At 40.3% G+C, this 27,563-nt stretch overlaps 1 protein-coding gene across 2 annotated transcripts; it reads left to right on the top strand.

The window, feature by feature from the left end:
- Positions 1-23,225: 23,225 nt before the first annotated feature.
- pdcd10b (programmed cell death 10b) lies at positions 23,226-26,920 on the top strand. Of its 2 annotated transcripts, none has more exons than XM_027013168.1 (8): positions 23,226-23,454; positions 24,477-24,632; positions 24,805-24,858; positions 24,964-25,081; positions 25,249-25,375; positions 26,011-26,089; positions 26,222-26,304; positions 26,441-26,920. In XM_027013168.1, exons 2-8 carry the CDS (start codon positions 24,543-24,545, stop codon positions 26,520-26,522), a joined length of 633 nt encoding a protein of 210 aa, XP_026868969.1. In that variant the 5' UTR covers positions 23,226-23,454; positions 24,477-24,542; the 3' UTR covers positions 26,523-26,920. The 2 variants fall into 2 exon arrangements, with proteins under 2 accessions (XP_026868969.1, XP_026868962.1); XM_027013161.2 differs by having other exon boundaries at positions 23,227-23,454; positions 24,470-24,632.
- The last annotated feature ends 643 nt before the right edge of the window (positions 26,921-27,563 follow it).

Genomic DNA, 27,563 nt, shown 5'->3' with positions numbered 1-27,563 from the left:
CAACAATGCCAGTAAGGTCCCTGGTGTTCTTGCTCTTGGCCTCCTCCAAAGACACCTTTCATTTCTCAAACTCTTTCTTAAGATGCTCAAAATCTGGTTGAAACAGAAGGTAAACATCACTGTACAGAAACTAACAAAAAATAGTAAACTATCCCCAACACACACACACACAAACAGTAGGCAGAAACAAACTTTTAGAACATTATTAGGTTAAAATTCAATATATTTTTCATATCTACTGTACAGTTTGCAGAAAAAATTACCTTTTTATATTAAAACAAAAAAATATATATTAAAATTGATTAAAGCTTCAGTGTGTTGAATCAGATTTCTCTGATGTCTGACTTAGTTACTCTAAGCAAAAGGAACCAATGGGGTCATGAGGAGAGAGGACTCTGAAGTACAAATAGCCCTGCAGTTAGAATGAGGCTTACCAGAGATTGTGGTTCAATATAAAAAAAAATAAACAACAAAAAAAATAAAATAAAAAATAAAAAAAGCTAAAATCATGGAAAGTAGGTAGAAAAGATCAATAAAATGTTATGTTCCCAAGCCCTATTGGATATTTTATATATATATATAAAATGTACATTTTTTTCAGGCTATAAACTACCAGCAAAATAAACAATAAAAATCTAAAAATTGATTAATTCTGCCCAAAACAAGTTTAAAGCATACCCTCCTACAATTCTAGAAATGTTTAAACCTTAAATTTAATAAATGAAAATTAAGATGTCTTAAGACTTTTTATGGCTTCACAAGGACCCTTTAGCCGCTTATAAACCACTGAAGTGAAACCATGAGGAAACAAAATCATTGTTTTGTTGACCTAAATGTTTCAGTTTAGGTTTTTTTTTTATTATTATTTACTCACAGTAATATCATTTATCATGTATATGAACAAGTCTTAACTGGGCTACAGGCTTTTTACGGACATGCTGCTATATCACAAATCTTGTCCCCTTCACTATATAAGATCACTACATGGGGTGTAAATAGTGACGCTCTAGTGCACTACAAGCTTAGCAGAATCTAGAGCTTTGCTTAAGTGGGAGTGAAACACAAAGTAAACACCAATGGTAGCTGGAAAAAAGCATGTGCGTTTGTTTCAACCCCTTCCCCATTTAAGTATTTATTTGATTAAATCTTTCAGACACATTTTGATGGAGTATACCATAATTAATATCACTATTGCCTAAAATAATGTACAAGTATCCTAAAATATTTTAAGCCTCCATCACCTTTGCCTTAGACTAAAAATGTTTTTGCCCATTATCTATATAGGCAGTGAGGGCTGGCTTGCTCCAAATCATTATGGCACAAATACAACGTTCTGTTTTCTGATCACATGAGTTGCCTCACATATCTCATGTAACATTTTTAAATGTTTGTCCAGAAACACCTTTCTTCTGGAAAACAGAGATCAACTGGGGTACAAGATTATCTGACTGTGCCAGTGTGGTCTAAAGTAGCACCATTGTTATCTGTTGTAATTCACTGCCTATCTTCACTGTAAAATTTGATAAGTTGATAAGGAAATATAGGAACTGGTTGTTCTGAAAAAAGTGAGCAAATGTAACAGAACGGAAATCTCAGCAGTGAACCTGGAACATGCACAGAGACACCATACAACATACACACACATCTGCCTTTCCATAACAGTCAGTATATTAATTGTTAAGTGGCTTACGGTTTCCACTTCAAGATATCAGGCCTTCAGCTGCATGTTATAGTCTCTAAAATATGATGCATTACTAGCAAATTGGGAGCTTTGGACAAACTAAATGTTTACTGCAGAGCTTCTGCTTCTAAAACTCAGTCACTGTAACACTTAATTGTTGATTTCTTCATCCACCCTATCAAGGATTGGCTGACCATTCATCTGTAACAGATTTGCTGGTTTGTGGCTCACATCTAGGATCTGCTTAAGAACCCTTTTGCCCCTTCTACTGCAGCAGTTTCAAATTCTGTCTATGTTGTGAATGCTATGGTTACAAGCAGAAAACTCCAATATTTTACAGACGTGACACCAAAATATTTATTTACAGCTATATTGTAAAGGTGGCAACAGCAACCCATGTCATATGTAAAAAGAGATACCCCAAGTAATAAAAATACATTGTATTTCACACAACTGACTGACCCACAACCTTAAAACAAGTCTGAAAAATGTGTGACATTATTTAAAATATGTAGAAATATGGCATGTGGCATTGAAAGATGGGGTGGAGGAACAATTAGGGTATAGCTGTATATCTGTTAAGACGGAGTAATTCAATGTTTTACTGCAAATCATAGACACAAATATGATATTAATCCCAGACAGACATACAGTGTCAGTACAATGGCAGTGGAGCTAGTGTACCACTCCATGATAAAAGTAAAATAATGTTTATGTAATGATCACGAGGCAAATGCATATGCTGAGAAGAGCAAGATTTATTATGGGCAAATCAAGAATCGTAATCATGAGTACATTCCAGGATCAAGAAGCCAATGCGGATAGATCTAGTATACATAATTTACATTTACAGCTGATACTTTCATCCAAAGCAATTTACAAATATGACCAAATACATATTGATCAATTGAGGGTTAAGGGCCTCACATAGGGCCCCAACAGTGGCAACCTGGAAGTGGTGGGACTTGAACTGGCAACCTTCTGATTACTAATGAAATACCTTAACCACCACATAATACCATTGTATACTAAATAAAAGGAAAAACAAACAAACAAACAAACACACACACACACACACACACACACACACACACACACACACACACACACACACACATACAAACAAAAAGGGGGGGGGGAGTAGACTATAACAATAACAGAAGTAGAAATATTATTACAGAGGAATGGAATACAGGAATGTACTGTATTTCAATATTTGATGCTATCAAGGCATTAATTTTTTTATGCCAGATTGGGTCCTGGCGGGTGCAGTAGGGGAGTTGAACCTTAAAATATCTTGCAGATTTAAGTGTTTGCAATGTGAACCCCTAAATCAAACTCCTCTCCATAAAAAAAGTCACTCTCAAATTCCATATGTGGCTCAAGCAAAGCCTTCACATTTCACATTTCTGTGGGAGACGTTAACTAACAATCTTATACTTAAAAAAAAAAAAGCTTTTCCTGTTATTCAACTATGCTCCCTCCTTCCAAAGACAGTGTGTAAGGCACAGAGTATAAAACTGATGGTGCAGCTCTTATGCCATTTATCTTAAGTCTGGGCATCTGTCTAAAGTCTTCAGTGTAATTTTCAGTCTCTGTGTTTTCTCAGGAACTGGGAAGTTGACCAACAGAAACATGTATGAGAGCTGCAGTGTAAGTGTGCAAGCATAAACTGTTGTAGGTGGAATAGCATATGGAAGTGAATATGTTCTCGTGACATCGACAAACAGTGATTTCAAAATGGGCTTTTTTGCAGCTTAGATATGTACTATATGGACTTGGGGAGTAAATTGTATTTTACTTCCTAATTTACTTAAAAATTATTTACTTAAATAAAGCAAAGGAATTTAGGGCCTTTTTACTAATCAATAAATCATGGCATACCACTTCACTTTTGTTTCCTTGCTTTTATATGTCACTTAGTGCAGATCAGTATTTTGTAAATACTGCATGCATTCTAGTAGTTCTCACTCCCCTTCTAAACCTATTGGGCCAAAATCAGAAAAACTATTGTGATTTAATGGGACGCTAACTATATGCATATTGTCCACAATGCATATTGTGTAGGACCCTCCATCTTTTTCATTTATTTGCATGCTACTGCATAGATGTGAATACTGATCTAGTCATGCTCATCGGCAGCAAATCATTTAGAAAGTGTTCCAGTTTCACCAGCCGATGTGCACTGGCTGACGTGCCCACGCTGCCACCTGGCATGCCCACACCACCTGGCATACCCACATCTCACAAACAGCCCACCCACCCTAGACCCACTGGAGTAACCGAGGTTCCATGTCTACACTGACGTGGCTACTCAAACTAAAAATATCATAATAAAGCATGGACTGGTACAAGTCTATCATTGTCAGCACTGTGAGACACATTTTAAGACATGTGACAGGTGCTGGCTGGCCAATTTCTTGGGGTGAGAGAGGGTGGATAGGACTTTCATCATACTGGCTGCCTCCCTGCAACCTATAAATTAGTTGAAAATGCACGTTTAGTGTTGGTTAGAATGTTTATTTGGTGTGTAAATGTTTAGTTTCTTTCTTTCTTTTTAGCATTTTTGGGGTTATGGATTTTGGCTTCCTTCCCCCCTCCCTACCAATCTCTCATTTTTTCTACTGCTGTTCCTTGAATAAAAAGCATGCGTTTGTTTTGAATTTAAAATGGTATTTTCTAGCTTTTCTTCCATGAAGATTGTTACAATATCAATCCTAGAATTGTCTGTGAGTTCCATTTGTGAATGTTTCGGTGTTTTTGGGCACAGATTTTATTACACAATAATAATGCAAATAAACTAAAAAATAACTAGAAACCTTATAGAGTCCAGAAAAACAAATGCAAGCTGAGTGGAGATGGTTAAAAATTAAAAAGTTAAAATTGTTAGCTGACATGAGTTAAGATTTAGTGTTTCTCAACACTTTTTTGTAATACATTTAATTTCTAGTGCAATAAAATCAAACGTATATGTTTGGTAAAGGCTTTCAGCATCTGAAAATTAATCTAGTCATTATAAAGAGTCTGATAGTATCCTTTATTACCAAAAACACATGATGTCAAAGGCCTGTGAGTGCCTTGGAAATAAACAGAAGCCATCGTATTTCCTGAACAATTGCCAGAGAAGACTACCAACCTTTTCAAAGAGCACGCAATGAAGAGTAAATTTCAACATTGACAAATCCCAGAGCAAAGTGATAAACCAAGTTTTTGTCTTAATTTACTAACAAACTTACACCTGTGGGTTTTAAGGTAAACTTAAAGGTACATACACTTGAAACTTGAAAGGTTCATCCCTTTGTCTAATTTTAGGTTAAATCAAATAAATCTATACAAATATATAAATAAGTTTTAAAAAACATACATTTGTTGCAATGCCATTATTAGAAATGTCATTAATAGAAATATTCATAAAATCACCACCAAAATTGTGCATTGCAGTATGTACGCGGTTACTGATGGTATATCTAATTTATGGTGTTTTAGGAGCACACATGGCTCTCTGTCAGAGAAATAGTTCTGGAACTAATTAGTGGTGTGTTGGTCAAAGCTGTTATTGTTTTAAGAATAGTAAATAATCAACAGTGTCAACAGCTTTGGAGAGAATAATAAAAAGGGAGAACATTGCTTTTTGGAAGATTCCAAATTGTTCACTAAGCATGACAATTTAAAGATCTATAGAGGTTTACATTTATTAAGATCTTATGCATCTCCTTCATGAGTTACAAAAACTGTTCTCAGATACTGGGAATTCTAAATTATAAAATGAAAAAAGTAATATGTTCTAGAATAATATAGGTCATAAGTAAGCAGGAAAAGAGGGTCAATTTTGTCCTCTCCTATAGATTAGTCCCAGTCCAGGACTCAGTTCCCCCTGTAAATATTCTCACTGCCCAGCATTCTTAGCAAGTGCGAGCACCCTCCCCTTCCCCTCTACGAGCACTTACACTCTTGCCGAGTCAGGAGTAGTAGTCATTTGGTCCCATATGCCAGCTTCCTCAAACAAAACATTTTATTTACCAAGAGATTCCCTGGATTTGTAGAAATTTTTAACTGCCTGAAGTCAGGTGTGTGTTTGTTCCTTCAACCAAAGCAGTGCTCAGTAACTTCACTGTAGGAAATCAAAGAACACCAGCCAAGAAGAGACTTCTGCTTTATTTGAAGAATCGCAAATGTGATCACAGACCTGAAACTCTTAATTAGAGCATACTTTACTATAGCATGTCTGGGCACATGACTCTGTGGCTTCTCTTACTACCCTGTGTTCTAAATGGAAATGAACTTGGTTATAACTATGAGGACTGCTCAAATTTCTATTATGATGAGATGTCAGATAGTGAGCAACAAGAAAGTAAGTAGATTTCAGTTGTTACTTGATGCCTCATAAAATAATGATTCTAAATAAATAATTAAGATATTGACTTTCTTACTTTTACAAAGAGCAACTATCTCCCAGATAAAGAATGGTGTCTAACTGATAAAAAAAACTCTTAAAAATAATTGTCACCAATCAGCTGTATTTTGGACTGAGATCAGTTTAATGCAATGACTGCTCAGTGTACAGTGTATCTTAGTCTAAACAAATATGACACTACTGTTATATATCCTGACTTTTGACATCAGCATGCTTTTGCCTTCATACCAATGTGTGAAGGACTCTGATGCTATGGCAACTATTCTATCACATCAAATGCACATTTTTTGTTGCATGTTGCATTCAATTACACTAATATTAAAATACATGTCACCAAAATGAATATCTGTTTGTTCTCATTTTACAAATGTATGCAGTAAAATCATGGGTAATGGACAAAAATATAAATCAAAACTGTTATAAACTAGGAATAAAAGTGCACACTGAATAGCCTTGAGCTTGCTTTACTTTAGCACCCCCTTTAGACCAAACCTATAAAATAAACATTAAGGGACTGTAGCAACAATTATTAAACTCTAATGGGCAGAATTTCAAAAATATGCTACCCAACAATTACAAACAATAGATATTCGACTCACAGTTCATGTACACTTCATCAAGTTTTTTTCATACAGAAGCCCTGCATGTTATATATACTGTTTTCTTCCTTGATGCTTTTATTAGTGCTGTGACAATATTAGTCCTTAAGGAGGTTTGTGTTGCCTTTTGGACTTAAAGTTAGTATCTTAGCCTACCTCATTGGAGATAAGTTAATACTCCCCAGGAGACTGCTCACCTTCTTTGTCCATATTAGGTACTGAGAATCGAGCAGCAGGTGCCACCAGTCCATCAGTGCTCTCAGACGGTACCAGGGTGAACCAGCAATGAAGTGTTTGGCATGTCTCCTGGCCTGAAAAAAAATCCACTTTGCATATAGGTTTCTCTTTTCAGTCTATTCCTTGCTCCCACATCTGGATGGAAAAGGTACATTTGAAATTTGGGATTTCTTACTATCGGCATTTCTGCCAAAGAGACCACAGTTGTGTGTGGAGTGATGCAGTATTGGGACAGGAAATGTTCTAGCTTGGCAGAGAGAAAGAAAGAGAGAGAAAGAGACCTGACATTTTCTTCAGTCCCTCTTTCAAAGTAGCAACTGTTTACTCCATCAGGCCATTTGAGGCAAAGTGATAAGGTGTTGAACATACATAACGAATACCTTTTGTCTTTATGAAAACTCTCTCTTGGAATATCTCATTAGTGAAAGTGGGCCAATTGTTAGTGACCACCATGTCTGATAAACCATGGGTGGCAAAAATGTTTGTGAGTACCTCTGTGGTGTTGGGGGCAGTTATATTTGACCTGGTGTGTGTTTCCAGCAATTTACTACATGCATCTACCAGCACAAGGCATGTGTGACAGATAAAGGAACTGGCAATGTCCAGGTGCAATAAGGACTTAGGGTAACCTGGCCACTCCCAAGGGTGGAGGGATGCTACAGCTGGCATGTTTTGGTTAATCTGACACTGTAAACCTTTACCTTATCTTCTATGGTATAGTATCTTAAGGCTTTTCAACTTAGAAACTCCTGGATGGGCTTCAGATTATTTCTCCATCACCTGAGTACAGGCTGGGGGCAGAACTGCAACTCTGGAACACCACAGAATACAACTGTCATGCACATTCAGGGTTTGTTCTTCTTTACCTATTATAGGAGGCCAGCCATGTAATATCCACCTCTTTAGTTGCAACAACACTGGATTTTTTTCTGTTTTGATATGTTTTGCTGTTACAGGAGAATCTGCCAACTTTCTCCATCTGTTGGTCTAAGAATAAGTAGATGTATACAGAACAGAATGGGGTATAAACATAATTATTTCTATAGAGTCTTAAGAGATGTGAATACATTTGCATAAATTAGCATACATGAAAAAAAACATTGTGGAAAATATAAAATGTAGAAAAAGAAATTTAAATATAACACTGAGCTTTGGCTCTGCTGCCTGATATTTGGCCTATTCCTCATAACATTATACAAGAAACTTTAACTATACAACACAGTTTTATAGGCTATGGCTGCAGCTATATGAATCAAAATAGTAAAATTAAACCTACACAAGTCTGTGATTAACTTTGCTTCCCTCTACAGCTTGGGCATTTTCAGCATCAGCACAGGCACCAGTCTATCTGAACTGTCTGGAAAAAATTCAGAAAGCATGTCACATAGTTAAGCAGTCATTTACACAAATGCACTGCTGCAATACAATCTTAAATTTTACTAGCTGTGTAAACATTTGAAAATTTGAATTAAAATCTGACAATCAAAATAAAACTACTGCACTTTTTTGAGGTAAAAGTATCAGTTATATCATCATAGGACATGTGTTTTCCCACGTCATGATTTATGCTTATGATAGCCAGACCACTCAAACATTCCTGTGACAGAGAAGACAGGTAGCTTTTGATGAGCTTTCATTTTGAAAAACTCTTTTTGGCTGATGCTACTGTTACTGGCAGAGTAACTGCAATTCTTAGGGTTATCCAAAGGTTAGGATAGAGTTCCTCCAGGGTTTTTTTTCTGACAGAGAAAGGAAAGCAGAATAATTCAGCAGTATACCTCAGAAGCCTGATACCTGCATACTTCATGAATACTTTTGAGCTTACTCTCCCATCTTGTGACTTCATTGTTATGTTCACATGTTTCTTCAAAACATATTTGTGTGCTAGATTTGGAAGCATCTGTGATGTCAAGATTTAGAGTATGTGTTCCACATGGGAAGATCTGGGATTTTTTTTTTTTTTTTTTTTTGTGGTGTGTATCTTGCACTTCTTGGTGCTTAATCTTCAAATCATTCATCTTATCTGTGATGACAGTGGATAGATTCAAGCCTGATGTAACCTCAGCATTGACAAAGCTAAGGAAATGCTCCTTGCTCTCTGACTTTCCCAGGAAATTTGTTCTGCTCAGTTTAATAGATATTTTTTCTTGGTGACTAATGTCAGGTGTACAGTGCAACATGATGGAGAAGTACTTTGAGTTTCTCACCTGAGTGACTGTTGCTTCCAGTATCTTGTCACTCACAGTTTGCATCAGCTCATAGTGTGTCACACCCTCCGCTGCAACTCCGTGTACTACAGACTACGAATACCACAAACCTACTGTACATTCCTGTGCCTCTTTCTCCATATTGTGTTCACCATATACCCTATTATCTCTATCTGCTGTTGTGAAATCTCATTTGCCAGCCTTACATTTCTGAGCTGTTTGTTACCTTGATTGCTGTTTTAGATTATTGGATTACTTGCCTGTTTTCAGATACTCTCTTTCCTATTCCCTTTGGAGCTGTTTGCTCTGTGCCTCTAATTGTATATAGTCACATTGCCAGTATTTGACTGCTCTTTGGATTGGCCCTATTAACCTGTATATTTTTACAACATTCAACTCCAACTCTGTTAAAAAAAAAACCTGACAGAAGACTTTACTTACTATGGAGTCGGCAGGAACAACCCAGCTACCCGACACTATGGTTACTCAAAGCCGAATGCTGCGCCACCATCATCAGCATCTCGAGTCTCTGGGCAATATGGTGGAAGAACTCACTCAACAAACACAACACCTCACCACAATTGTGCCTACCATCACAGAGTTAACACACCGCTTGGCGACATTAAATACCAGCAAGGTGAGAAATTCCAGTGTGGTTGCCATTCCACCAACTACCAGTAGCAGCAAACCTTTCCATCTCACCCTACCCAATATGTACAACAGACCTCCTGTTTGTAAGGGGTTCTTGTTACTGTGCTTTTTGTATTTTGCACATCCTCCTCCGTGTACAGACTCTGCCCGCATTTCCCTTATTATTTCCTTATGTGAAAAGGCACTTGAGTGGGCTAATGCAGTATGGACTGTAGGTAGAAAGATCCATAGAGTTTATAACCTCTTCACAACCCACTTCTGGTCTGTATTCAACCACCCATTGGAAGGTAGAGACAGCGGAGGGATCTTGTTTACTCTAAGGTTCATGTTCTGCTGCAGACTACGCCGTGGAATTTTGCATGCAGGCTTCAAGTAATGGCAGGAATGAGGCAGCATTAATTGTTGCATATTGATAGGGACTCAATAGTGAAATAGTCACAGAACTAACTTGTCATGATGACACAGATATCGACTGGGCTTGTGTGTATATTGCTTTTGTCTCTGCCTTTGTCCTTCTCACCCCAGTCAGCACCAAATGAATACACAATGCAAACATATTGAGGAGAACTCGTACACAAAAGGGGTAAGTGAGAGCCCTATTATTAGGAAAATAAAACAGTTTGTGATGGAGACTAAATTGTTCCAGGACTTTATCGCTGTAATTCCAGCTGTGATTGACTCAGGAGCTTCCAGAAATTTCATTTCAGAGTTGGTACGGAGTTTGGAGATTGAAACGGTAGAGGTGTCTCCAGTCCTGAGATTGAGCTCTCTGGATGGGAGTCCCATTGGGTCAGTGCCATCTGCCTGGAGGAATTATCATTCCTGATTATCTCTAAGGCAAACCATTCCTGGTCTTGGGTCAGACTTGGCTCCATCTGCACAATGCGGTGATTTCTTGGGTGGAACCCGACATCATTTTGTGGTCAGCTTTCTGTAATAACAATTGTCTGATGTTGCCAAAGGTAGTTATAGCCTACATGTCAGTCAAAAGCCCAGCAACCACTGAAGGGTTTGTGGTATCAAGAGAATACCAAGATCTGTCAGAGGTCTTTAGCAAATGAAAGGCTGCTGACTTACCTCATCACCCCTATGATTATACTATTGACCTAGTGGAGGGAAGCTCACCAATGCAAATTCATCCATACACCCTCTGTTTAGCAGAGAATCAGGCCATGGAGGAATACATTACAGAGGCTTTGGCCCAAGGTTACATTCATCCCTCTAAATTTCCTGCTGCATCTGGGTTCTTCTTCATCTCCAAGAAAGATTGCATCGTTGCATCAATTACAGAGGTCTGAATGAGATCACTGTTAAGTATCCTTATCCGTTACCCCTGGATCTCTCTTGGAGTAGATGAGAGATGGTTGTTACTTCACCAAGTTGAATCTATGAAGTGTGTACAATTTGGTCAGAATAAGAGAAGGAGATGAGTGGGGAAATGGCATTTGTTACCAATTCTGGACATTACACATATGTGGTTATGCCTTATGGTCTCACAAATCCCACATCTGTATTTAAGTCCTTCATAAATTTTGTACTGAAGGATGTGATTGGAAGATTTGTAGTGGCTGATTTTGATATTTTAGTTTACTCCTCGATGTTCCCAGAGCATGTCTCACATGTAAGGAGAGTACCCCAAAGACTGCTGGATAACCTGTATATTAAAGGCAATAAATGTGTATTTCATCTACAGAAAACAAGTTAGCATGGAGGATAAGAAGGTAGAAGCTGTGGTAAATTGGCCAGTACCTCAATCCCTGGAGGAACTACAAAGGTTTCTAGGATTTGTCAATTTCTACTGAAGATTTATCTGCAACTTTAGTGCAATAGCATTACCTCTCACATCATTGTTGAAGGGAAAACTTTACTGCCTACACTAGAACCCCAGAGCAGATCAAGCCTTTTGAGCTTTAAAGAGGGCATTTACTGAGGCTCCAGTTTTGAGCCATCTGGATCCTGTTCACTGTAGAAGTTGATACCTCAGAAGTCAGGGTTGGAGCTTTTCTGTCCCAGTGAAGCAGTAGGCCTTCCAAGCTGCACCCAATTGCCTTTTTTCCATGTAAGATTTCATCAGCAGCAATAAACTATGATCTGGGAAAGCAGGAGCTATTGGCAGTCAAATTAGCTGTAATGGTGAGTAGTAAAGAGGCAGACACATGTGCAGAGAAGAGCGAGATTTATCAGGGGCAAATCCAGACTCAGAGTCGTTAGGGTAGTCTTGAGTCAATTGACCAATGCAGAGAGCAATGATGACAAATGGGGAATATACTGATGTTATGTAAAATAGACAAACAATAACCAAGACCACAAGTAATCAGAACTCAAAGGAAAACCAGACAATATTTGCATATACAAAAAAGGGGAAGAGAAACCTAAGCAGATGGGAGAGCACCTGATGGGGAAAGAGAGTGGAATAAGACAGGCAAATACTCACAGGGAAAGCAATGTAGATGAAAGCACAGAGAGCAAGTACAACAGACGAGCAACCAGAAAAAAGCAAACATTAACAGGGAAAGCAAGATAGACTGAGAGGATAACTTAACCTGGAACGTGGGAATAAAGTATATAGGAACAATAAGAGAGCTCAAGCAAGATATACCTAAACAATGACCAGCAAACAGAGAAAGCAGGCTATTTCAGAGGCTAGGAAAAACAGTCAGACTAGGAAGCACAGAGTACAACCTTACAAATATGGGCTTTCAAATACATCCATACAGACAGACATTCATTCAACAGCCAAGACAAAGTGAACAAGACATGAACTTAACAAGACTAGAAATGAGGAACAGGTGTGGAAAACCAAACGAGGGGCAGAGAAAATGAAACCATGGAATGGAACAAAAACACAAAAGACAGGGAAACCATGGAACAGGGAAGCTAGGAGGGACTAACCCTGACATTAGCCCTGGAGGAGTGGTGTCATTGGCTCGTGAGGGAGCTAAGCACCCGTTCACAGTCTTCACTGATCATAAGAACCTCAAGTACATAAAACAGGCAAAGCATCTCACACCTCGCCAAGCCTGCTGGTTCTTTAACAGGTTCGATTTACTTTCCACCCAGGCTCAAGGGACATCAATGCTCTTTCCTGAATCCACAAAATGAGTGACACAGAACACGTACCTGACCCATTACCTAACCTCCCTAACTAGTGTGTTATAGGTGCAATTCAATTTTGTCAAGGACTTAGACGTGAGTTGAGAAAAGCTTTGGTTCCACTAGCATGTCCAGAATAGAAGTTCTATGTGCTGACTAACTTCTGGGACTGATTGCTCATTTGAGTTCATTCGTCACTTATGTCTGGGCATCCCAGAGAAGTGAAAACTCAACAGATGCTCACAAGGAAGTATTGCTGGGAGACCTTGAATAAGTATTTTGCATCATGTTCAGAATATGTCCAAGCTAAAACACCTTGCACTTTACCAGCTGGTAAGCTGATGCCACTTCCAACACCTGAGAGACTATGGTCTCACATAGTGATAGATTTTGTTAGTAACTTACCCATGTCAAAAGGACACATGGGTATACTTACCTTTGTAGATCGATTCTCAAAAGCTGTGAAATTCATGCCATTACCTTCTCTTCCCACTATGTTTGAAACTGCACAAATCGTGTTCCAAGAGGTGTTTTAGCCCTACGGGATACAAGAGGATAAAATGACTGACAGGGGACATCAGCTGACATCACAAGTTTGCTGTGCTTTCCTGGAGAAGCTGGGAATCAACGTTAGCCTCACTTCAGGATAGCATCCTCAGAGCATCAGACAGGTAGAGAGAGTTAATCAAGAACTAGGAAAGTTGTCACGACCAGCAACAAGAATGGTTTGAATATGTCATTTGGGCAGCCTCCCAGCCTAGACAGGGTCGTAACAGGGTACATTTCTAAATGTCCAGTGTCCTTTATGCATTCTTCAACAGTACTAAGATGATATGTGTAACGTTTCTGGCCCGTGTGCCGCAGGATGTACGGACTTCCTCGACAGTGCATTTTACTAACATTAAGCATGAATGACAAAGGTGGCACTCACATACAACATTTACAATGAACATAACTATACAATTAACACTAAACGGAGAACACATATACTTTAAAATGGGACTATACAAACTAACGGTACAGCTACAAAGATCTAATTGAACACATACATAACGACAATGACCAATACCGGTGCACACACTGCCAGGGGTTTAAATAGACAGACAAACATACAACAGTAAACCCTGTGCAGGTGTGTGCAATCCCAGAGGTCATGGTTACAAAACACACATGTGAATCCCCCTGCTCGTGGCAGGCCATACCACATGACTCATGGGGGGAGGAGCATTCTGTGACATTAAGTCCTCTTGTTTGGCTGAGAGATCATAACCGAGTATCATCAGCATGGCAATGGAAACTAGCACAGTATTTATATGTAATGTCAGCTAGAGATAGCATACATAAAGAAAAACCCTAGAACAGATCATCGTGGGACACCAAAGCTAACCTTGGTGTTGGTAACCTTAGAGAGTTTTTGCTGAAAAGTCTCTATTTATGTTGACAAACTGGTAACAATTGGCTAAATAAGATTTAAACCAGGAAAGGGCTATTCCCCTAATTCCAACAAAATTTTCGAGTCTATCTATAAAATGTTGTGATCTATAATGTCACATGCTGCCGTCAGATCAAGCAATATAAGCACAGAGACATTTGGTCAGAAGTCAGCAAAAGGTAATTACTAATTTAATCAGTGCTGTCTCTGTACTATGATGAGGCCTAAACCCCTGACTAAAAACTTCATGTATTTGGTTTTGATTAAAGTGTGAGCTTAGCTGCTGATTACAGCTTTTTCTAGTATCTTGAGGGAAGGTTTGAGATCGGCCTGTAGTTTAAAAACTGACAGGTACAGGTTAGATTTTTTTATAAGCTGTCTGATTACTGCTAAATTGATTTAGGTACATAGCGAATGTTCAATGAAGAGTTTATTAAAATTAGTAAAGGTTCAAACACTTCAGCTGGACTTTTTTAAGATTCAACTAGAATTTTTTAGTGAGGAAACCTGGAAGGCCCGGGAAGCCCGACTACTCCCTGCCAGGCCTACCCGGTAGGTCACCTCGTTAACCCGGCCAGTAATGGAGTAGGGGCCCTCATACCTCGCCTTGAGCTTGCCTGTGGTGCCTGCTTGGCTGTCCTTGGTAGAGACCCATACCTTCTGCCAGAGCTCGTACTTGGGGGTTTCCCCTCTTTTTTTGTCGGCCTTCCTCTTGTAGACAGTGATCTCCCTACGTAGGTTCTGATGCATCTCCTCCCAGGTCTGTTCGCTCTCCCGGCACCATCGCTCCACTTCCAGCTGGTCCGATGTAGGGACGTTCCAGGGGTAAAGAGGCAGCTGGTAGCCTAGAACACACTCAAAGGGGGTGAGGCCAGTACCTGTGTGTCGCAAGGAGTTCTGCGCGTATTTTGCCCATGGGAGGTACGTACTCCATGTTTCTGGGTGGTAATTGCAATAGAGGTGCAAGAACTTACCCAACTCCTGGTTGACCCGTTCCACCTGCCCATTGGCCTGAGGATGGTAGCCAGACATCAAGCTAACTATGATGTTCAGCTTGCCCAGCAATACCTTCCAAACCCGTGATGTGAATTGGGAGCCTCGGTCTGAAACGATGTCCTTGGGCAGGCTGAATTGCCTGAAGATCTGGCGGAACAGTAGATCGGCCGTCTCCCATGCGGTGGGCAGGGCTACCAAAGGGACCAACCTAACCATCTTTGAGAACCGATCCATGATACTCAGAACTGTGGTGTTGCCCTCAGAGACCGGCAAGTCGGTTACAAAGTCCACTGCCAGGTGGGACCATGGTCAGTGGGGTGTAGGCAAGGGGAGGAGTTTCCCTGCTGGAGGCACCCGGGGCCTTGCTGCGTGCAGTTGGGACAGGAGGGCACATACCTCACCACCTCTTTGGGCATAGTAGGCCACCAATAACGCGCCCTGATCAATTGTGCAGTGCCGGCTGCGCCTGGATGACCCATCCCCAAGGAAGTGTGTGCCCACGTGATAAGTGCGCCTCAATGTGCCGGGGGGACATAGAGGCGATTATAGGGACATTGCGGATGGGGATTGGCCTCTTTGATTTTTTGGTCCAATTCCCACTCCAGGGGTGCCAAAAAGCAGGTGGGCGGGAGAATCGGCTCTGAGCTCGTGGATTGTGCTTCTGCTGTGTATTGTCGCGAGAGCGCGTCCGCTTGGGTGTTCCTCTCTCCCGGCCTGTAGGTGACCTTGAACCGAAACCGGGAGAAGAAGATTGACCACCTGGCCTGCCTGGCGTTTAGTCTCTTGGTGGTCTGGAGGTATTCCAGGTTCTTGTGGTTGGTGTATACTGTGAATGGGTGTCTTACTCCCTCAAGCCAGTGTCTCCAGTCCTCGAAAGTTAACTTCATCGCCAGGAGCTCATGATCCCCAACCCCATAGTTCCTTTCTGCTGAGCTCAGCTTTTGAGAGAAGTAAGCGATGGACCGCAGGCCTCCTCTTTCTCCCGTGTGTTGCGAAAGCACCGTGCCCACTCCTATGTCGGAGGCGTCTACCTCTAGCACGAAAGGTCTCTCAGGGTCTGGTTGTTGCAAGACGGGAGCAGTTGCAAAGGCATTCTTGAGCTCCTCGAAGGCCTTGTCGACCTCCTGAGTCCATTTGATCTTTCTTACAGGTCCCCAGAGCTGATCTGTGAGAGGCTTTGCCAGCGAACTGAAAAAGTACCATGATAATATGGTATATAGGCTATGAAGCAATTCAATAGCATTCAATTAGCCTTAAAACACATTTTTCAGATGGTGTACTAATTTAGCATGGTTATCTTCATTGTTTTCCCACACTTCCTGTTTATTTCTGTTTAGAAAAAAAACATGAGGTTGTACAAGACTGTACTGAGACTGTTGTATTACAATACAGCTGCAGAAGCCAGAGCTGTTTTCACATTACAAACAAGCCATGCCTAATTCCACTACCACGGAAATTTTAATTCTTTTAGCAATTTGTTTACCAGGAAATTAGTTTACCAGGCTGTGTCCTTTAGCCTATTAGTTTGTTACCGTTAGTGAAATTTTTATGCTTATACTTTAGATGTTTAGCAGTGCATTATAGTTTAAAAGAAACCATCCCAGCCACCCACATCTAGGATTGTGTAGGCCTTTCACCCCAATGACATGCTGATCTCTGTGATTTAGGCTACCAATAAAATTGTTTTGGTTAGTATATGGAAATTTCTGGCCAGCTTGTGAATTGGAGAGTTGATCAGGTGTGTAAAGTGGTATGATCTAATTTTACAAGATTACTCTGTTGTCCAGGAAATTAAACAAATCAAAGAAATGTATGGTTTGATTGTACAAGTTAGTGAAAATTTAGTGGCTTCCATACCGTATGTGGATAACGCCACTGAATTAAGATTGCTACTTCTTACCCAAATGCTACATAAATTTCTCTTTCACAATATCAAACAGCATGCACACATTCTCTCAGCATATAATTTGAATATCAGGTTGAGCACAAAACAAACAAACAAAAAATGTGTTTACATGTCACGTTCGCACACCGGAGCATTCTCCATTTCCCTGGCTACATGAATCACTTCCTGATTTCCTGCTATCGACTTTTTCCTCCACTTTAGCTCCTGCTGTTCCTTATTTGTCCTTTGTTAGTGTTACTATTTAAGCCTTGCTTTCACATCTTGTTTGCTGGTCATTCTCCCTCTTGATTGTATGCTGTGCTTCCCTAAGGATTACTCTCTCTGTTTGCATACGCAAATATTGTTCTGGTTTTCCCGTTGTCTCATTTCTTAGTCCTTTAGTTCTGTTTTGAGTGTCTGTTTTAGTCTAGTTAGTTGCTGGTCTAGATAAATATCCCTGTTCAGTGTATTGCCCTGTGTGACGTTTAACAGGTTCAGGAGGATGTGGGTACAAGGCACGTAAAACAGAACATACGTTTTAATCATAAGCACAAACACCGACAACCTTGACGATACGACATGAGACTTATATACACTCATGACAATTACACACAACAAGGATCAGGTACATAACACAAGAGGGCGTGGCAATACGGACACACACAGACACGCATGCACAGGCACGCACACGCACACATTTGAGGGGGGAGGGGCCGTACCGTGACAGAGCGCCCCTTCAAGGTCGCGACTCCCGGCGCGCCAGCCTACCGGGCTGCGGCCCCGAGACCAACGCCCAAAGGCAACGTCGGAGGACCAGACAACCTGCCACGGGCCAGCGCAAGCAGGGTAGCGGGGGGGAAGGACAGGGACCAAGACGATGACAGACACAGGGACGCACACACTAACGGGCACAGACACAGACACAAAGGGGAACAAAGTGACCGGTACATTTTGCGTAATCGGGACAGACACATGAACACCACCACACACATTCAATAGTCCGGGAAAGGGGGAAGGAACTCCAGCCAGTCCCCCAGTCGTCGGCTGGGTCAAAGACTGACCAGCCTGGCGGGAAGTGTCCCTCGCCAGCCTAGGTAGCAGTGACTGTCCCGGTTCTGGTAGTGGTGCCGCTGCCTTTTTGCCTGTACGAGGCTTCGGTGTAGGCGCATATGCTCTAGAGCTCCTCGCCTCAGGCGGGGGAGTGTCCATATTTAACAACAGTGCCTCCCTGCTAGCCGCCCGTGTTAACCAGCTCGCACCTGTGCGGCGTGCCCTGGGCGGTGCCTTGGGGGCTGGAGGCTCCTTGCCCTCTGAACTTCTGGCATCGCCGTGCGAGGGAAGATCCCTATGAGGGTACTCTTCTACCTCCATAGGAGCTTCCTTCTCACAAATGGAACCCCTTTCCGACTGCAGACAGACGTCGCTGTACTCCTCTGTCTCTCCATACTCTGTGTCTCCCATACGATCATCCAGGTAGGACCCAGCAGAGTCCATCTCCGAATACCGGCTCTCCTGGTCCGGCTGTTCTCCGCAGGACTCTGCACCGTCCGATCCCGGACCATACACAGGGCCCCCCCAAAATTGATCAGCGGGTTCCTCCCCTCCGGTAGCTCCATGAAGCAAGGCCAGGATGAGGGAAGGTCTGACCACTGGAACGTAGGGGTCCACAGTATCCGACTCCGAGAACTGGAAATCGTTATACCAGTCGCGGTCATCCGCCAGGATTCCGTATGACTCCCCTGCTTCCACACCTGGAGTCAGGAGGGTGCCCAAGAACACGGGAGACTTCGCTGCACGTGCTGTGGGAGGGCGTTGACTTCCTTTCCTCCCCTTCTTCTTCTTGCCTTTCCCAGGCATCCTCGGTCGATCTGTGTTTCTGTGACGTTTAACAGGTTAAGGAGGACATATGTTTTAATCATAAGCACAACTCAACACACACGAACACACTACATGGGTCAAACACCGACAACCTTGATGATACCACATGAGACTTATATACACTCATGACAATTACACACAACAAGGATCAGGTGCATAACAGAAGCCGGTGTGGCAATATGGACACACACAGACACGCAAGCACATGCACACACACGTACACATTTGAGGGGGATGGGGCCGTACCATGACACCCTGTCCTTGTATTCTATTATGCTCATTAATCATGTTTTATAGGTTTTATGACTTGCCGATACTCTTCTGTTTAGTTATGCCTTTGTGTTTAGTTTCCTTAGTTGCCTAAGTATCATTTCCGTTCCATTAACCTGTTGGTCGGTTTTATTACTCAGTTCTGTTCTGGATGTTTCTCTGGTTGCTTATTATTTATATTAAACTTATTGTTCGATTGTTTTATTGTTTCCGGTTATTTAATAATGGATTCCCTGATCTCTAGTTTTATTCACTCACATCTGAGATGATGATGATGATACTTCGTGTGTTCGCACTCAACCTCCCTAGTATTACAACATACTAATCCATTGTACTAAATTCCTGCAAATCAACCTTTTTGAGATTAGTACAAGGAAGTGTCATATAATACATTTAATAACTATCTTAATTATAGCCTAAATGAGAATGGGTATTTTTGATTTCTTTAACACTTCTAGACCCACCACAATTGGTTTCAGATTTTGTAAATATTAAGCTGTCACGGTTGGTCCCTCCTATTATCCCTCTCTATGGTTTCCTTGTAACATGTTTCACTTATCCAGTCCTTGTTTTGGTTTTCACTGTCCATGATTTGCACCTGTGCCTTGTTTAGTGTTCATTAGTTCAAGTATTTAAATCCAGTCTTGTTCCCAGTGTCTTGGTTGTTCACTGTTTGGTGGAATGTTTGATTAATGCATGTTTTGATTTTGCAAGCATGTGTCATATAAGTAAGTTCGTACTCCATGCCTCCTAGTCTGACTGTTTTTCCTAGTATTTGTGTTTCTAAGCCTCCGATTTCTTCCTAGCCTTTGTTGTAGCCTGCTTCCCCTGTTTGCCATGGTGTGTTTTGTTTGATCATGTATCCTTCCAGTCCATGTTGGTTCTATGACCCTGGACTACTCTTGACTACGACTCTATATTGCCCTTAATAAATCTCGCTCTTCTCTGCACATGTTTGCCTCCTTACCATTCACTGTTGCAGAATGAACAGCCCTACAAGGATGCAGCAAGAGCGAGACTCTGGGAGTTCGTTGCTCCACTGGGACGAAACTCCAGCTGTTTTTATGCGGTCTGAGTTCGTTACATCTTGGTGACAACAAATCCCTTGGCACTGCAGGTACATGGGCATCTCGTTGTTCCTGAAAAAAGCAGGATCCTGTGCCAGGGGCTGCCCCGTGCCTTCTGTCAGGCCTGTCCCAGTGGTCGCTCCTCAAAGCTCTCCTGTGCCCCGTGTTCCTCCTATGTTTCCTTTGTTGCCTGCTCCTGCTGCCCTATTGTTTTTACCTTCTACATTGCCTGGTTGTGTTTTTGCTCCTGTTGTGGTGTATTTTTCTGTGTCTGTTTTTGTTCCTGTCTTTGGGCTGTGCCTGGGCTGTTTTGTGCCTATGTACTCCTGGTCCTGGACTACTCTGACTCTGGATTTACCCTTAACTCTCGCTGTTCTACACACATGCGTCTGTCTCCTTACCGCTCACGATTACAAAAACAAACCATAAACTCACCAGCTGATTAACACCACCACCACCTGGGCTATTGCAAATCACTTGCATTTCTGGATGGTCACCATTCACCAAATACTTAGTGGTAGTGGTTTTGCTTGTGTCTTGTTTCCTGGCTTGAGGTCTTTCACCATTTTTCAGCAGCAACTACACCTGCTGTGCATTGGGTGCTGTGAATATTGTTCCTCATGAACGGTGTAGACACAGCTAAAGTTTTTCCACATCATGGAGCATCACTACCTGACTTCAGTGTTCATTGGAGTTTTAGAGCAAAGTCAGCAGCATCTCTTGTGTCTGTTACCATCATGGAACTTGTCATACAGCAGCACGTGCTAAAAAGAGCCTGTAATAGGATAGCTGTCAGGTTCAGGGTTTTCATATTTCTCACCGAACCATGGAAGTGATGTTATAACATCTGGACTGACAAGGGTGGGGTAGGATACAGTGAGGGAGCTTTGACATCCATAGCTTTAGTGGAACAAGGACATGATAGCAGAAAAAGGAACTTGGGCATATCAGCAGAATTAAAAACAAAATTTTACCAGAGAGGAGCACAGAGCAAACTAAATATAAAAAACAGAACCAGGAAGCAGAGCCTAGACAAGAGACAAAAGTCCATAGAATATGCATATAAAATGCAATACAAAAAACAATGGTGAACACAAGGGTGTAAATTCACAGAATACTAAGAGGAGACACTTGGGGCAGATTACATAAGGGCAGGGTAACAAGGTTGACACAGGTGGTAGGTACAGCTAAGGGTGGAACATGAAACCAAAACAGAATCCATGGCCAATGAAACCAAAACAGAGCATGAGGGAACTGTGACACATAAAAGATCAAATTTAAAATAACACATGAGATTTGAGTATTTTTAGTTTGCGTAGCGCAATTCTGTTGGTGCCTCACACAAGTGCTTTGGACACAGGCTGTTCCCTTCTGTATTCTTTCCCCTCCTCTTACACCCCGTTGTTTCCCTTCTCCTGACTAAAACTATCAAAATCTTCTTTTATCGGTGCACAACAAAGGGGAAGGGGCTGTTCTTAGGTTATGCATTGTCAATTGCATAGCAATAACTTTTAACAGAAAAAAAAAATCCTTTAAAACATTCCAAGGTGGTTCACCACAACAAGATTAAACCAAAATCAAATAATCATACACTTCTGGAAAAATGGCATAACTCATGGTCTTTAAGTTTACAACACTAAGATATGTGAAATGACTATATTAGTCTAATTAATTTAGATTTATTACCACATGGAGTGTTTATCTGAATGAGACATAGGCAGGAAAATAAAATTAACTGTGTTAGGTCATCATATTATTTATAAAGCTATACTAGTTTTATCACGCAGCATGGCTAGCTATTTACAAGGTGCAGTTGTGACACCAATAAAAATGGCGGTGCGAAAAGCCTGCTTGATATTGTCCAAGGTATTGTCCAACTGCCTGGAGTTACGTTTGCTGAGCAAACTAACAACTTAAAGTTTTAAGTATTAAAGTTGTCTGCAATCCTAAATAACATGAACATCAACAGTGGGCATCGTTAGGCCTGTTTTAGGTCTAAACACGCGACTATACACATACACGCAAGCATAGTGCGCCAGTGAATGGATGTGCAAGTGCGTGTATATGCAAGTGTAAGTTATCATACACATATGTAAGTAGTGGGCTATTTATGTGAAAATATGTTTCACATGTACTCGTAAGTATTTCATATGTATGTGAAAGTAGTGTGCGTGTGCGCAAGTATTTCACCGGTTTTGACCTAAACGCCCCTTCATATTTTTCAATCGGAATGCACAGCCTCAGCACTAAATATAAACATGCATCCCACTGAGTTGATTTCTTTGGTGATTTGCATGTCCGTCCTTTGACGACTGTAGAGTATGAGAAAGCGACAGTTTCAATGAATAATAGCTGAACATCAGTTGAGAATTTTATTTTTCCATTGTTTCTAACCTAACCGGATCTATATAAATTAGTTTTTATAAATAGTTATAGTTTTTGAAATATTTTTGTGAAGATTACTTGGTATTGGCTTTGCACTTAAAAGCAGCTTTATCTGCCTTTTTTTTTGCTGTTTAAATGTAAACTGGTGGAAATGTAAAAGGTGGAAATGCATGCTGGGCAGGTTCAGCCGTGGCCATTTGTTTAATTAATTCGTTCCCTCACCCCTCCGAGGACTCATGTCACTGAGGAATTCCCTAGTCGAGGCGAAGTGGGCAAGGGCATGTTAAAAACACACCAGAATCACAGTGCTCAGGGAGCTTTTACCACTTTGAAGTGTAACGGGTCTAATAGCGTCTAATGTGTCGATACTATACAACAGGGAGTAGAATGCAGTATCCATTAGTGTAGTATATAGTAGTAGTAGTCAAGTATAATATAGTAGCATATAATTATGCTGTATATTACACCATTCTCTCTGGAGGCACAGGTTTATAATGAAAGCTGATTGGTCAACATGGGGAAGTTATCATGAAAGTCTCGGTTCACAAAACTTCCGCCTTTCGAAGTTAAAAAGAAAACAGCTAGCTAGCTGTATTTGCTAGATAGGTCAATTGCCGCTGTTTCTCTTTGGATTTACTTTCATCCGAAGACGAGAGAAGGTATTGTTCGATGTTGAATTTTATTTTTTTTTTTACTGTGATTTGATGTAGAATGTCGCGACGTTAGCAGCTTTAAGTCTGCCAGCCAGCTAAGCAATTATAAGACTAACTTAGCTAGCTAACTAGCTAGCTATTTGTGTTGCCATTATTAGCCATCAGGTTAACCAGCTTTTATTTGGTCTAAGTTAAGATATTAATGAAGGAAGACTTCGTAGTTATTTTGTCAGGTTTAAACACAATATCGTTGTCATGGCAATCAAGGTTGGGTTACTTTTCTCACGTTTCAGACCATCTAACGTTAGCTAGCCACTTTCGTGTTTCAGCCTAGCTAGGTTGGCTGAAACATGTTTGCTTTTTGTAACTTTATGCGTTGTAATTCATACCTAGCCTGTTGTTTTCTGAGCGCGTATATATAATTTGTTGGCGCGCCAACTGGCCACAATCTTAATTTAGGTTAAACATTGGTAGCCAGCGCTAGCTACGTTTTGTTGTTATAGCTACAGCAAAATGTGTAGCTAGCGTGTTCCGTAACAGTTCAATGGTGCAATTGTCTCTTTCTATGGCCAGACGAGAATGGGCACTGTACCGTTTGGTGGATGTTGTTAGCCAGCTTTAACCCGCTATAATCTTAGATACCAATTTTAGCGCTAGATAGATGGCTAGCTAGCAATATTTGTTTTTTTTAGTGGACCCTGCCAGGAAGGGCAAAATTTCTCACTAATGGCCCTAGAATAACTTGCCTCTGCACTTATTGTTTACCCTGTTTCAAAATACCCATTTTAAGTGTATGACTGGTTTATTACGTAGCTAGCTGACGACCTCCGAGAACACTAAAATGTGCTGCGCAGGAGGACTATTAGAGGACTAGGAAAGTCTAGATTTTTTTTATGGCTAGCTAATTACATAAAAGGGTCATTTAGCATGGCTAGCTCAATTTAATAAAACTAATGTTTAATGTTCGTTGTGTATGAAACAGTAATAAACACTGCACTGAAACAATAATATTCTTTCTAAGTCTACAGCACTTTTTAAAGGATAGTAAGTTCTAGCCTGCTTCAGTTACCCATTTGGTGGGCTATCCATTGAGGATGACAATGGAAGAGATGAAGAATGAAGCTGAGACAAGTTCAATGGTCTCTATGACATTATATGCTGTCATGTACCCGGTCTTCAATGAGGTAATTAAGAGACAGGATTAATTTCCTGTTACTTAGAGCATGTTCTCCACCCTGTTGAGGAAGATTGAAAATTGTTTATATAGTAGCGACTTGTGTATACAATAGTGATTTTCTAAGATACACTCATTCAAAGCCAGAAATGCTGTATGTGATTTTTGTTTTAATGCTACAGTTGGAGAGGATAAACCTATCAGCAGCACAGACACTGCGTGCAGCTTTCATTAAAGTAAGATTCCTTTGTTGGGGGGTGGGGAGTAGTCTTGTTTTATCTTACAACATAATGTCTAGCAAAATGAAATGTGGCAGTATTTGATTATTTTGCTTTCCTAAGGCAGAGAAAGAAAATCCAGGGCTTACTCAGGACATTATAATGAAGATCCTAGAGAAGAAGAATGTTGAGATCAACTTTACAGAGTCGCTACTTCGCATGGCTGCAGATGATGTTGAAGGTATAATGTCAGTCTTTGCTTTTATCCAGTGGCCCTTCAAAATATTGTGTAACTTCCAAAAAGCTTTCTTATAAGGCCTCAGGCCCTTAGACTTTGTCCTTAAGCCATGCAATATAATATTTTACCAACCAATGTTATTCTTGAAAACCTTTTCACCATGTTTTTAGAGTACATGATTGAGAGACCAGAGCAGGAGTTCCAGGACTTGAATGACAAAGCCAGGGCTCTTAAACAAATCCTAAGCAAAATCCCAGATGAGATCAACGACAGAGTGCGCTTCCTTCAGACCATAAAGTGAGCACAGGCCCCCTGAATGGGCACAGATGCCTGTTACTGCCGTTTATTGGAATACTGCTATTGATACCACTAACCAAGATGATGTCTGATGCTCTGTAGTAATTGGAACTTGATAGATGCTTTGATGGTATAAGACTGTGTTTACACTTGTTTTTGTTCAAAGGCTGTGCCCAGTTTGTAGCCCAAAATTTATTGCACCATGGTGCATGCAAGCAAAGTGCTTTATTATTATTATATATATATATATATATATATATATATATATATATATATATATATATATATAAAATTACACGCACATTCCAGAGCCCACTAACTGAGCCCTTGCAATGAAAAACCAAAAAAAAATCATACATGTTTATTTACTGTTTTTCTGCATTCTACAAAGTAAAAACAGTACTATATATCACTATTGCATGTTTTATTTTTTAAAGCCCATATGAATTAAATAAGGCAAGCATATTTAGCATTTGAATGTAATGACTGATTGCAGAAAATGGTGAAATGGCTGATATTTGGGTTTTTTTGTTGCAAGGACTCAGTTGTTATGGACATTGTTTGAACTGGACCTCTAAGAAAGCATTTTTGTTTTGGATGAATCAAGACATGGATTTTCTTAATGATTTCCACAGAGACATAGCCAGTGCCATAAAGGAACTACTAGACACAGTCAACATTGTGTTTAAGAAATATCAATATCAGAACCGCAGGGTGAGACACTTTCCTGTATTTCTCATTAGCCTATCTCTGCTTTGTACTAGAACTTTGATGTAGACTTATTAATTCAATATATGCGTAATAGAATGCGTAATAGTTTTGTGCTGATGAATGATTTGTTTCCAGGCACTTGAACACCAAAAGAAGGAGTTTGTGAAGTACTCGAAAAGCTTTAGTGACACACTAAAAACGTACTTCAAAGATGGAAAGTAAGCAGATATGGTGGTGATTTTTGGTAGCCAACTGAAATGGGAATTTAACACTATGATATCGCTGTCTCAAGGTGTGAAATTAAATGCTAATTTTTGGTAATGTTGTTTCTCTCTCTCTCTCTCCCACTCACAGGGCAATAAATGTCTTCATCAGTGCCAACAGGCTGATCCACCAAACCAACTTAATATTGCAGACATTCAAAACTGTTGCCTAAAGTGTGTGCTTGTGAGTCCTATGTGAGATCAAGGCCCAAGTAATTTGTCATTTTCAAAGGGTTTTTCTTCATCCCTCCCCCTCATTTTTTTGGACAGTATAATTTAACAGTCATCACTTAGAAGAGCTGGAGATGAGGGGTCTCTGATAAAATAGTTTGCTCTTAGTTGGCTCTTTTGCTTACTAATCATGATTTCACTACTTTTGTGTTATTGTTCCACTCAAGTTAAGCCAAAAGATTTATGCGCCTTAAAGAGTCCTGCAACATTCCTCCTATCCAGAGTGTAAATAATCCTACTCTGTCTTGACTAGGCAGAAAGAATAAGACTAGAAACCTATGTATTTAACAGATGACAAAGGTTCAATAAATAGTTTCCAAATGTTGACATTTTAAACTTCTCTCCTGACTGGCTTTGATTTATTGTTCTCAGGATGTACAGATGTGTGTGCTACAGAGACTTAGAAGACTGGGTTTGTAATATATAATGATAATTTTAAGGATATTAAAGGAACAATGTGTGAGATTTAGAGGGATCCATTAGCAGAAAAAAAATGTTTTCACTTGTGTATTATGAATCATGTTTTCGTTAGCTTGGAAAGAGCCCTCAATATCTACATAGGGTCCTTTTCCAGCAGAGTTTGCCATTTGGGTCTCCATGTTTCCTCAGTAGCCCAAAACAGACCAACCAAACACTGGCTTTAATCTAAATGCAGTTTGATGTTTATTTGGTTAGAACATGGGTATAATTTATGAGCACAAGTAAGATTTTCGTTGTGTCAGTCTTTAACATATTTAATTGTTACGGGGATTGGAATTTTACATTTATTTTTGGTATTTGGACCAAAAAACCTGTTGATGTTACCAAACTGAGCCTACAGCTGAAAGGTTATTGCCAATAAAAGCATAATCTTAAAAAACAAACAAACAAAACTGCAGCTCAAGTCTTCATAACATCACATTGTCTGTCATTTTACTGTGTACTTTGGTTTTTGTCACTGGAAACGGAGAACAAATTTGTCCTAAATTGCACAGTCTGACTAG

Source organism: Electrophorus electricus, chromosome 19, assembly GCF_013358815.1.
Source record: "Electrophorus electricus isolate fEleEle1 chromosome 19, fEleEle1.pri, whole genome shotgun sequence".
NCBI lineage: Eukaryota > Metazoa > Chordata > Actinopteri > Gymnotiformes > Gymnotidae > Electrophorus > Electrophorus electricus.
The sequence above is the reverse complement of the archived record's forward strand: the minus strand, read 5'-3'. Positions and strand labels throughout refer to the sequence as shown.